Source organism: Urocitellus parryii, chromosome 1 (genome assembly GCF_045843805.1).
Source record: "Urocitellus parryii isolate mUroPar1 chromosome 1, mUroPar1.hap1, whole genome shotgun sequence".
NCBI classification, from domain to species: domain Eukaryota; kingdom Metazoa; phylum Chordata; class Mammalia; order Rodentia; family Sciuridae; genus Urocitellus; species Urocitellus parryii.
In genome coordinates, this window is record NC_135531.1 from 81,588,274 (window position 1) to 81,601,178 (window position 12,905).

Here is a 12,905-nt window from a genome sequence, read left to right on the forward strand (position 1 = left end):
AACCGCCCTTAGATACCATCTCACTCCAGTAAGATTGGCAGCCACTATGAAGTCAAACAAAAACAAGTGCTGTTGAGGATGTGGAGAAAAGGGTACACTTTTACATTGCTGGTGGGACTGCAAATTGGTGCGGCCAATTTGGAAAACAGTTTGGAGATTCCTGGGAAAGCTGGGAATGGAACCACCATTTGACCCTGCTATTGCCCTTCTTGGACTATTCCCTGAAGACCTGCTGCAGTCTGGCTGCAGCAAAATAACCAGGGGGTGACGAATAACTTGTGTACTTTGATACAGCAGGAATAGGAGCCGTTTATTGTAGGACAACAGAGCTATTTATACATTTTGCACAGCTTATCTTAATTAGCATAAACTAGATACATCAGTCAACCAATAAGGAATCTCCACACTTAATGGCCCACTTTTGTTACTTCTCAAACCACTCCCTCTGACATTTTGCCAGGCACCATCCAGACTTGTTTACGAACTCTAACATTTCTCTGGCAAAATACCAGGTGTTATTTTTGACTTATTTACAGACCTTAACAAAGACCTTAAAAGAGCATGCTACAGGGATACTGCCACATCGATGTTCATAGCAGCACAATTCACAATAGCTAGACTGTGGAATCAACCCAGATGCCCTTCAATAGATGAATGGATAAAAAAAAATGTGGCATCTATACACAACGGAGTACTATGCAGCAATAAAAAATGACAAAATCATAGTATTTGCAGGGAAATGGATGGCACTAGATCAGATAATGCTTAGTGAAGCTAGCCAATCCCTAAAAAACAAATACCAAATATCTTCTTTGATATAATGAAAGCAACTATGAACAGAGCAGGGAGGAAGAGCAGGAAGAAAAGATTAACATTAAACAGAGACATGAGATGGGAGGGAAAGGGAGAGAAAAGGGAAATTGCATGGAAATGAAGGGAGACCCTCAGTGCTATACAAAATTACATATAAGAGGTTGTGAGGGGAATGGGAAAATAAACAAGGAGAGAAATGTATTACAATACATGGGGTAGAGAGAGAAGATGGAAGGGGAGGGGAGGGGGGATAGTAGGGGATAGGAAAGGTAGCAGAATACAACAATTACTAATAGGGAATTATGTAAAATTGTGGATGTATAACCGATGTGATTCTGCAATCTGCATTTGGGGTAAAATTGGGAGTTCATAACCCACTTCAATCTAATGTATGAAATATGATATGTCAAGAGCTTTGTAATGTTGTGAACAACCAATAAAAAAATAAAATTATAAAAAAAAAATTAAAAAAGGGCAACCCTTAATATTCCCTTTGAAACTATTGTTTTATCCCTTAAAAAAATACCTTAAGACATCCAGGAAATAACTGACCAACATGGTACTAGTATCCAGTCTTTCCACGTAAACCATGGTTTATTTCTCTTCTGATACAGATTTTTAAGCTATATTTATGGTTTTATAATAAGACAATAAGGAATTTTCCTTTTCTTTTGCTTTTATTTAATTAATTGATTGATTGATCACTAACATTTTCTCCAATATGAAGCAATATTCCTAATGGTTAATAAAAACTTAATGTTTTGAGTGATTGAATGAATGAATATATATTTATGTGTATATGTAATATATATAAATGTTTTGACTATTAAACATATTTTTACACACAGCTGAATTAATGTGCTCCTGTTTTAAACACAGTGGAAGCCATCGAGACATTAAATATTATCTGCATTTAGATTTAGATTTTTCTGTACTAGTTGACATGTCATTACTGTAAGATATTATTTAGCAAGAATGGAACATTCTTAATTTTTCTACATTTTATATACTATTGTTGAAGAAGAACAACTTCTCAATTTCAGCTACTTTTTTCCAGCTTAAACTTTTTATCAATTCAATATTTAAATATCATTAATGAAAGCGTCTACCTGTCTTTTCTCCTTTCCCTTCCCTCCCAAATGTTCTAATTTCTGTGGGGACTTACATCAGTATTTATATAATCTAAGGCACTATTTGTTTAATTTGACCACTAAAGAAGGAAAGAAATAGCCACCAATTTAATTGTAAAACAATGTAATGATAGTTTCAAATTATGCAAGAATTATGCATATCAGCCTTCCAAAACTGTTACATTTTTCATCCCTTCTAATGAAATTGGCAAAGTCTGCTTGCAGTTGCATTTCTTTGTAAATAATGACTTATCAGAACAGAAATTATATGTCATGTATCTGGAGTATTGTCCCATCTTAAAAATCTTCATTTTGGGGAAGAATATGTAGAATTGACACTAATGTATGGAATTGAAGCAAAGGTTCTACTGATAAATCTTTGATTTTCTAATATCAAATTATAGCTTATTATTGTCATCATGTTTTTCTTCATATATAATTACTTGGCTTCATTGATGATTCATGATATTATTTTATAGGTATTTTAAACATCATTAAACATATCCCTTATTTATATTAACAATGCATATGCTTCAATTGAAGTGACAGCAATACAAAGAGATGTGACCAATCTTATGAACATATACATAATAATGACTACATAAGTAATACCACTTGTCTGATAGCAATTTTAAGATGCCTTCAATTGGAGGATATGTTTCAATTCAGTGATGTTGAAATATTAAAAATATTGTGTTACATATTATGAAAATACAGTACTATTCACAGGAGAGTGTACACATAAAGTCCTCTGTCTTTATTGGCCACAGCTGAGGCATAATTTATCCTGCTTGATTTTAGAGCTTCAATCTCTATCTCTGCCATTTTTGAAAAAAAAAAAAAAAACCCTCCTGTTAAAAGCTCCTACAGATTATACTGTTCACTCCTGGTTCTGTCTCTAAAGTTTCTTTGAGTCTACCAGTCCCCTTTTACAGCTTTTACAACTTCTATATCACTTCTCCAAGTAGGAACTCTTGGATATTTTCCTCATGCAAAGCTAATGCTCAGTGTTTTTTCAAATTGTTGTTATATTACTGAGAAAGAGCAACTGAGTTAAAGATAGCAACTTAGAAGATCACACTGAAAAAGTTACATTTGTGTTGTGGTTATTTTAACAAATATGAAAGATAACCAAGAAAGAGCTTTTGATGGAGAAGTAAGTTCCATGTCAAGAGGAGTTGAAAGCATGTGCCAAGCTATGGCCCTATATGAGGATGTGTACGTGCTGTCAAGCCTCTAGAAATTCAGGATATATACTGGGTCATGGAAAATCATTGAGAAAATCAAATCTGGAAGGTTATGTTAACAAAACAGTACACTAAGGATTTATATTTTATCAACCAAGAGGACTTACAGATCATCAAATGCTTTTCAATGCAGGAGCAATTCCAACATATTTATGTTCTAGAAGATGGTTCCAGTGAGCTTGTAAGAGATTGAGTTTGAAAACACTAATGTATGATACTTTGAGCCTATTTCAGTTAAGGTGAGGAGGTCCAAACATGTGTAGAGGTTAGTGTTTGAAGAACATGGAATGAAAAATATTTACAGTAGTGAGACTCAGGATAATTATTCTCTAGATGAGTACTCTCTCAACATAAGTAATCAACAGTGACCTCCCTGTTCCCACTGGAATGATGATAAAGTGGATAGTATTGTCACAATTTAAGAGAATATAGAGGAATATCAGATTTAAGGTGGTGAGATGGTAGGTTTGATTAATAATGCATTAAAAATTACCTCAGGGGAGAATCTTCCTCAGGGTGATATAAATACAGAACATCTTTTTAAATATTAACTTTGGTCCTTAATTTAGTCATGCCAGGAAGGGGTTTGGGAATGGCAGTTCCATATAGCATACAATAGGTGCTGGTCATGATGGCAACATCAGGATGGAACTCTGAGGAAATCCCAATACAAGGGATTTCTTGGGAAATTCCAAAGAATGTGTACTCTTCAGGGGGAGAGCTGGCCATATTGTAAAATATAAAGTTTCATTACAATATTGGGCATGATGTGATTTGATAGATCTTAATAGTTATGCTTATCCACATTTGTCTTGAGATAAATTATGTCTGTTGAGATGCATTTCTAAAGTCATACATTAAAACCATTTTTTTGTGTCAGTTACTTCTCTATCAGAAAACTTCCTGTGGTACCACTAGCTTTTTTAACAATCCACAAATTCATTATAAAAATAATCATGTTTCAAGTATTGAACAGATGAGAATTAGAAAAAAATATTGTCTAAGTAGCACATTGTTTTTTTCAAAATTATCTTCAATATATTTTTGAAAGGTTTGAATTTATTCTTAAAATATTTCATAAGCTTAGTAGCTTCTAATCATGTAGAGCTCTGTTATAGATTAATGACTAAGATTTGAGTAAAACAATGTAAAAAAGGACTTTACTTATGCTCAAGCCATATCTCCAATGACGTTCTAAGCATTACTGGGAATTATAAGATTTATAATAATCCTTTAGCTATTCTTTGGTTTGACAAAATGCTTTAAATTGTGATGCATTTAAAGTTAAATAATAGTAAAGGAACTTACATAATTAGAATTAATGTCCATAAAAATGTGTGACAAAAATTTTACTTTATACTACAAACCAGTCATTAAGAGAAAATGGGCAAATTGGCCCCATTATGTTTATTGAAATCCTGTCTTCTGTATAGATAATTTTCATTACATTACTGTAAATACCCAAAGCATTTTTAACATCATATTTCTCAGGCCTGCAGCTTTAATTAATCCTCATTTCTGAAGTTTTAAAAACAAGGTTAGTTAAATAATTGTATTTACAGAAACTACATAAACAACTATATTGCATACTAAAGTCAAAGTATTTTATTAATATTACATGAGGACATAACTTCATTGTGTCTGTAACTTTTGTCTTAACTCCTAGCACTTATATATAAAATTCCTTTGAAAATTAGAAATATAATTCAAAAGATAATATTTGAAGTCATAAATACAGACAAATTAATCATTGTTTTATGGTGTCCTTCATTGTGATTCTTGTAGATTAAATACTTTTATTATATTCTTTCATCCCTTGAAAATCCTTCTGAATATGTTTTGAATTTATTACAGAAGGGTCATTTTAATATTTTTTTCTTCCAGATAAGAATGTGCCTTTTGATGAGAAGATTTAATCCTTCTACACTGAAAAGTGGAGTCTGTTTAAGGAATAAGAAGCCACTATATCAATGGGGTGAGGGGTATTTAAGTTCATACATTATGATAACCTTTATTTCGTTGTTGCTGCAATAAATACTGTATCACTTTGTTATACCATTGTATGTACAGAAGTGCTCTATTAATGGGCTCAGTGTTGTTAGGGATAAACTATATTGTAATAGTTTATCTGTTTGAAAATTACTTTAAAACTCCATGTTTCTTAAGAGTTTTTGTTTATTGCTTACCATATTATTGTAATTGTTTTTTTTTTATGTACTAATCAGTTAATGTTAAATTTTTTTTTTGTGGGTATCATTTTATAGAGCCCCAACCCCCAACAAGCAACTGGTGTGTAAAAATAATTATAATTTTCCTTTACTGAAATATATTTCCCATTTTTGTGGGGAAATGAAGCAAAATTTATTATGTATTTGGGTTTTTAAAATATTAATAAATGTCTGAGTTATTGTATGCAAAACAATAAATGTGATGTAAAATTCTTTTAATCTGGTACAGATAATATGTTCACAAAATAAACCTGAAGATCATAGAACTACTTTTAATATATGTATATATGGCTTATGGAAAAAATCTTTTTAAAAAATTTCTTTATATTTTATCAACTTCCATGTAAAAATAAGATACATGGGACAAAGTAAGATTGAAAGTAAGATACAATATCTACTTTGATTATATATTTTAGAAATCTGAATTTTTTTATTTGTTTATAGTATAATGTGAAACAGAATTAATGCAAAAAAATGGTATGGTTCAAAACCTCAGTCAATAAAATATGGGAAGGCAAGGAATTAAAGTGCATAGACTTTCAATTGAGATCTTTAGGCAGACAATAACCCCATTGTCTTGAACAAATAATGTAATCGTGGTGAACTTCAATTTTACACATTGTTTTTTTTTTTTTTTTTTGAGGAAAGTTGGTTTCATGAAGTTCATTCCTTAAAAGAAGAAAAAAATCAACAAATAAATGACCTCATATTACATCTCAAAGCATAATTTTACACATTCTAATAGTTAAAGAGAACTTACAGGAAAATTGAGTCATTAAAGTCAGTTGCTAACTGTCACCAAGAGATTAACTAAAGTGTGCATTAGTCAATTTGAGCTGGGACCTATGTAGTTAAAATAGGAGTTCCCCCCATCATAATGGATTATAACAAGGATTAATTTCTCATTCATGCCACATGTGTTTTGGGGTTCTGATTCTGCTCTCATTTTCTTTTTTCTTTACTGAGGCCAATGGTGAAGTTTCAGCCTCAAATGTTGTCTTATACTAAACATCCCAAACAAGACAAACTTTATTCTATTTCATAGCTTCTACCTTAAGTTCACCTATTTCAATGCTATCTAATCTTTTATTGGCCAGAACATACCCTAAGGCTACTACAGAGTCCAAAATGCAAGAATAGATAATCCTCTAGTAAAGGAGAAAATTGTCATATTTGTCCATCCACAATGCCAAATTAAGGACAGGGTGTAGCTCAGTAGTAGATTGCTTACTTCGTGTTTGTGAGACCCTAGATTTGATTCTTAGCATTAAAGGAGGGTGAGGGGGAGCAAACTAGTTTTGCATCTCTATGGCAAATGCCTTTGCACAATGAGTTATCCTGAGTCAAGTTATCCTGATGTCAGTGCATGTATGTTTGATGTATAGCAAGGACTAAAGGGGAAGATAGCACTTGTTCTAAAGGAATTAGCTCGCTTTAGCTCTCACTCATAGTTGTATGAGGAAATACTTTCCAAATGTTTTTCATTCTTAGTTTTAAATTAGTTTTAAATTTTAAAGAATCACTAGGACTCCAGATTTCTTATATAAAATTGCCCTCTTTTAAAATATTATTAACACAGAATAATGTTTGGATAGAAATTATCCCCATACCTAGCAATTTGTTATATAGGAAAATCATATAACATCTTGGAAAGAGTGATATTTCATTTAGTAACTGCTATTATTTAATTATTATTTATAATAAAAAGTAAAAAAAATCTACCATAGAATAAGAATTCTAATAATTAGGGTAATTTAATAATCATTTCCATAAGGGGCCTTCAATTTTGCCTTTAAATAAATACTTCTAATACTTTTGTCTTAACTCCTAGAACTTTTGCCTTAACTCCTAGCACTTATATATAAAATTCCTTTGAAAATTAGAAATATAATTCAAAAGATAATATTTGAAGTCATAAATATAGGCAAAATAATCATTATTTTATATATTTCTAAAAACTGTTTTTAGAAATATATATTTGCTCTAGATGACTAGTATGAAAATTCTCATGTTTGTCAAAATGCCTTTTTTTAAATTATTCTTAAGTAGTTATTACTGAACTGCAAATAAAGCATAATTATTGTAATAAGCCACATTTGAATTAAAGTGCAAGCTATTATAATATCTACAAGCCAGTAACCTGGGTATTAATTTCATTAGTTATGTAACAAAATTGATGATGAACTAGTATTTTCAAGTAAAATATGTATGTACATTTTAAAACAACTGGTGATACCTTAGATATTATGAAAACATGTTACCATTGTCCTTTCCAATTTTTTACTTCATTTTAGATATTTTGTTGATAATCCCCTCACCTAGAACTTAGAGATTAGTGGGCCTAGTATAATCGAGTTCATAGCTCATAAGAAGAATAAAGGGATTGAAAGAATCGATGCTTGAGTAGTTTAAAGAGATGCACTTGAACTGGAAGCTTCTGACCAACCACTGTGTGGTTGAAAGTACAATCAAGTACTTTCTGTCCCATTTCTCTTAATTAATTGGTAGAGAATTACTTCTGTGGAAAAATAAAATAAAAGCACTTATGCCGGATGGTCAACCTCACCTTGTCAGCTTGCAGTGGGTTTTTGGTTTAATTGCTTTACTAAGGGTATATCATCTCTTACCCTTTATCAACTATTTCTTCTCCTTTTTAAAAATGGGAGGTTTGTTTATTTTAAGTTACTTTTGCTTGAGCTGCACTCATTTTCATGAATTCAATAAATTTTTTACCATTCTTAACTAGTTTACTTTTCTGCAGTTGTTTTATTCTCTAAGTACTTCTATAAAGCAATGAAGGAAAGATAGTTCATATTTCTCCTATGTTGAGAGATAAGCAGAAAGCCTGAAGAAAAATAGGTAGAGGAATGAATACAGAGATGTGAGTCATCCCATGTCATGGACAATTAATTGGAGCCCTTATCTTGAATACTTCCCTTGACTATCTAGTCATTTTCAAAGATTTGTTTTTTCTATAAACAGTTTTGCCTTGTGTGACAAGAATCAAGCAAAGATTATTCATAATACAGAAGCTTTACTTGATTTGCTAAGATTTTATAATTCTTTTCATTTTACACTATCTGCTCTCTGCAACAGGGATTGAACATTTTAAATCCATAGTTTTCAATATATTTTGCCTGCCTGTACCAAAAGACTCTTTACAAGGCACAGGGTAAAGATAGAAGAAGTTTAGGAAGGATAATCCCCAAACCCTTATCTGGCTGGTTAAGAAACTACAGAGCCACATCTCCCACTAAAGTATCTCTTTATGTCAGGGGTTATGGTTCAGAGGTAGAGCACTTGCTTAGCATGCATGAGGCACTGGATTCCATCCTCAGCACCACATAAAAATAAAATAAAGGTATTGTGTACACCTATAACTAAAACAAATATATATATATATATATATATATATATATATATATATATATATATATGTATATATATTTTATGTCTCCACAGCAGAGGATTTATAGCCAGCAAGGGATAGGCGGAATTAGGTAGTTTTTCTCAAATAGGTTATTTGAAGCAAAGTAAACTCAAGAGCCCTGACAGTTATTTTCTTAATCTGACCCTTTCTGGGGTAACATGGGTACTCACCTATTATTATTGTGTAAAACTGAGTGGAAGTTCATTTCTTCCTCTGACTTTGCTTACCCCCTTGCCTGAATAAAGTTCTAGATCTAGAGTGCAGCATAGGCTATCTTTCTAATACTTTACTCTAAAACAGATGACCATCTTTAAGCTCCAGACTTAAGCTCTTATTCCCTTATTTGATTTTTTTTTCCCCACTGAATCTATTGTTATTCATCCACGTGTGTGTGTGTGTGTGGGGGGTAAATCTTCCTCCCCAAATAGGACATGATTTTGTTTTTTTATAACTGTACCTCCTAGCCAGACTTGGAAATAGTCTTTGCACCTTCTTCTACCTGAAATCTCAAGCTAATTTTTTGTGTCTCTCCCAGTGCTAAAGAAGCTTCCCAAGGACCAGTAACATCTTATGGATAAGTCAGCTAAGGTTTTGGTGGACAAAGTGACACAAGGAGATACAGGGAGTGGGCAGATATATCTCTTCCTAAGCAATGGTCCTGTGACATTTATTAGTTGTTCTTGGCTTATCAGATCAAAATATACCATAACCAGAGCTAGAGGTTTTACACATACCAAGAGGTAACATGAAATCAATAGGTATGATCTTTCACAAAAGACAAACTTTAGATCATTTCTGTTGATAATTTTTTCTTTCTTGAAATATGGCTACATTCCAAAAGTAACCATTCCAGTTATTTGACTTGGCTTTTAAAATTGATTTTAGTATTTCGTTTTCAGCATACATGAATTATTTTAAAATATCCTATAATTTTTTTAATTTTCAACATTCAATGGTAAAACTGACTGATAGATAAAGGCAGATTAATCAAGTGTATTTCTCTTAAGGTTCGCTGATTATTGCCCTGAAACTGTTGCCTATAATGACACTACCAAACATTATTTCTAGCATAGGTGCTTACTCTAGATATTTGTACACAGTTTTATTTATATCCAGGGTATAAAATTACACCAGAGGACCTGAAAGTCAAAAAAATAAAAAGGGAGGGGACTCTTTGTAGAAGCATTGAGGAGCAAAAAGACTTCAGTAGGAAGTGTTGTTTCCTTAGTCCGCAGGAACTAGGAAACATGGGATGTCCCACACTCAGAGATTCCTATTGCATTGCCATGAAGAATGGCCTTAGCACTTGTGACAGACAGAAAGCTCCATCAGTGACTCTTGCAACTTCAAGACTGAGAACCTCTCCAAGTTTAAAGATAAATCACACTGATTTACAGCAGAGCTTTGGGACTAACAGACCTTGTATTGAATTCTGTCTCTCTCATTTTCCCATCTATGTTATCTTCAATGATTTTTCCCCTGTCTACTACTTTTGACATATAATTAATAGTTAAGTTAAATTAATACTAGTGTGTTAAGTGCTCTAGATTTTTAGTTTGTTCATACCACATAAAAACACTTTGAAGAATTGGCTATAATCTGCACTTTGCAAATCAGGATATTGAAGCTTAAAATATTGAAGAATTTGCTCCTAACCAAAGTAGAAAATGGCTTACTAAATATAAGTTTACAAAATTCTTTTTTTTTTTTTTTTGAGAGAGAGAAAAGAAAAAGAAGTTGTATTGCTTTACTAGCAAAGGAGAAACACAGGAGACTCTTGTCCCACAGGCTGTGTTTCTGCCCATCTGCAGAAACAGGGGCTTTTAAAGAGATGACTCAAAGGTTACATTACATTTGTTCTTTGTTGGAGTTGTAATTCAGTTTTTAATTTGGGAGATAGTCATTTATGAGATCTTCTGGTACCATCCCCAAAGTCTGGATTACTTTGTTCTTATGTAAGTGTGTACTCAAGGACAAATAAATCTGCCTAAAATGGGGAAGAAAGGTAATCATGTTTTACCAAAGATTAGGGATGGGGAGGGATTAGAGAACAATAGGGAAAGAGGAAGAGAAAGAACCATGTCCATTTTAAAAATAAGTTGCAGTGGCAGAGCAGCACCTATATTTAAAGCATAAGGTGAATCACTGTTACATTTCCCCACTGTCAATTTCTACATTCCATTTCTATGGAAAAATGGGTGAGGACATCTCCAAGCTGCTTCCTACTGAAAGAGGGGGAAGTTAGGGGAAGTAACCCAAAATCTTTGTATCATGTGGGGAGTGGAAAGTTAAGGGTATTCAGCATCAGAGCAGTCCAGAGGTCTACAGCACCAGATAGCTGATGACTGGACAAGACATACTTAGGGTAAGGATCATGCTAAGACAACAACAAACAGGAGAGCAAAATATTACTTTTTTTGTAATTATCACAAAAGCAGTTAGTGTTTCAGCTAGTCTCCAAAACCCAGGAAGAAAATAACTCATATCAGTGAAAAGCAGAGTTTATCAATGTAGGAGGAGTTTAGGAAGATTTGTAAGTCTATGAAATCAAACTCTTTTAATTCAGAACAAATTCACAACTCTTGTGATCATTATTAGGCACTCCGACACAAAAACCCTTCCTTTACAGCCTTCAGTTTTACTTACATTTGGTAGGGCTGACACAAGTGTACATCATAAGTTACATTAAAAAAACTATTGTTTTTCCTTTTAAATGTCCACATAGGACTGTCCTTAGGCTATAATCTTTTGTCAGGTGTTTAAGACCAAGTTAGTCAAAACCAACCTTGTTCCTATCTACTCTTTAAGACTTGACTGAGATTCCTAAAGATCACTCTGGGACATGTGTAAGGCCTCCTGGCTCCTTTAGCAAAGGAGAAATACAGGAGACTCTTTCCTTTATCAATGATGCCATCTGTCAAGATGGGTCAGAGTCTTACTGACCATACATGGTTTCTCTTAGAAGCATCAGGGACATTTCCCTTTCCAATGGCCTTCCTCTTTGCAAAATGTGTACCAGTTGTCTTCCTGCTCTCTCAGGTCTTCTTAATCTCCCTGATCAGCAGATAGGCTGACTCACCAGAGTTTCAGGGCCCAGAGAGGGGTCCTATCATTATTTGGGTCCTGGCTGACCTTAGAGGGCAAAGGCCAAAATGCTGGCTGCTTTTTCCTGGCCCCTTTACTTCCTTGATTTCAGTCAACAAATTTTTGGTTTTAAGCCTCCAGCAGACCAGTTTCACCTCTCTTAAAGTGGGAGTAACAGGTTGTAACTTCAATATCTATAGTTTTACAATTACCTCTTTTATTTAATTGAGGTTAGTGTTAGTACTGAAAGTCAGCATTGTATACTATCTGTCCTATATATAATGGCTTATTATCTAAAATTAACTCACGTTGTTTTATTAGAAGCAGTACCTCTGCAAAACACTAACAGTCAAAAGTCATAAAGTGTACAAGGAAAATACAAAGTAAAATTAACAGAGCAAAAATATTCAATTTGTGTAATAGATATGAACCAAGAAAATGCTTTTTATAATCTTAAATCTATACTTAGCTATACATTATATATTCTATTTTGAGATCACAGTAATCTTTAAAACAAAAATCAATCTTTTGAACACAACTTTAAATGAGCTGAAGTCTAGCCTGTTTTGCAGACTTATTACTTATTACTTCTAATATGGAGTAAGGTGAGAGGCAGAGTCTTATCTCAGGTAATGTGGAGCTCCTGACAAATAACACAACTCAACATTGCATCTGAAACATGAATCAGACAAAGACTAAGATAACTTTTAACGTTCTTTTTGTGGAATAAGTGGCAGAATGCTTCCATGTTCTACACCATCACCTTTAAACAGCTCAGGCTCTCCTTATTGCCTTCCAAAAATACATTTAAATTCCTATTCCCATGTGAAGAGTAACACAAAATTGTATATATAACTTGTTGACAACAGGTTACTTTATCCAGCTATAAAACATCAAATGACATTAATAAATAATAACTAAGTTCATTATTTCTATATAAATTCAAGACTAGTGTTACAGATAATATTAGTCT

At 32.9% G+C, this 12,905-nt stretch overlaps 1 protein-coding gene across 1 annotated transcript in view; it reads left to right on the plus strand.

Annotated features, from left to right (window-relative positions):
- Positions 1-5,631, plus strand: part of Fam174a (family with sequence similarity 174 member A) — a 56,151-nt gene extending 50,520 nt beyond the window's left edge. The window contains exon 3 of the mRNA XM_077796322.1: positions 5,075-5,631. Coding sequence (XP_077652448.1) covers positions 5,075-5,078 — 4 coding nt within the window. The 3' untranslated portion in view covers positions 5,079-5,631. The remainder of the gene's footprint in view (positions 1-5,074) is intronic.
- Positions 5,632-12,905: the final 7,274 nt, after the last annotated feature.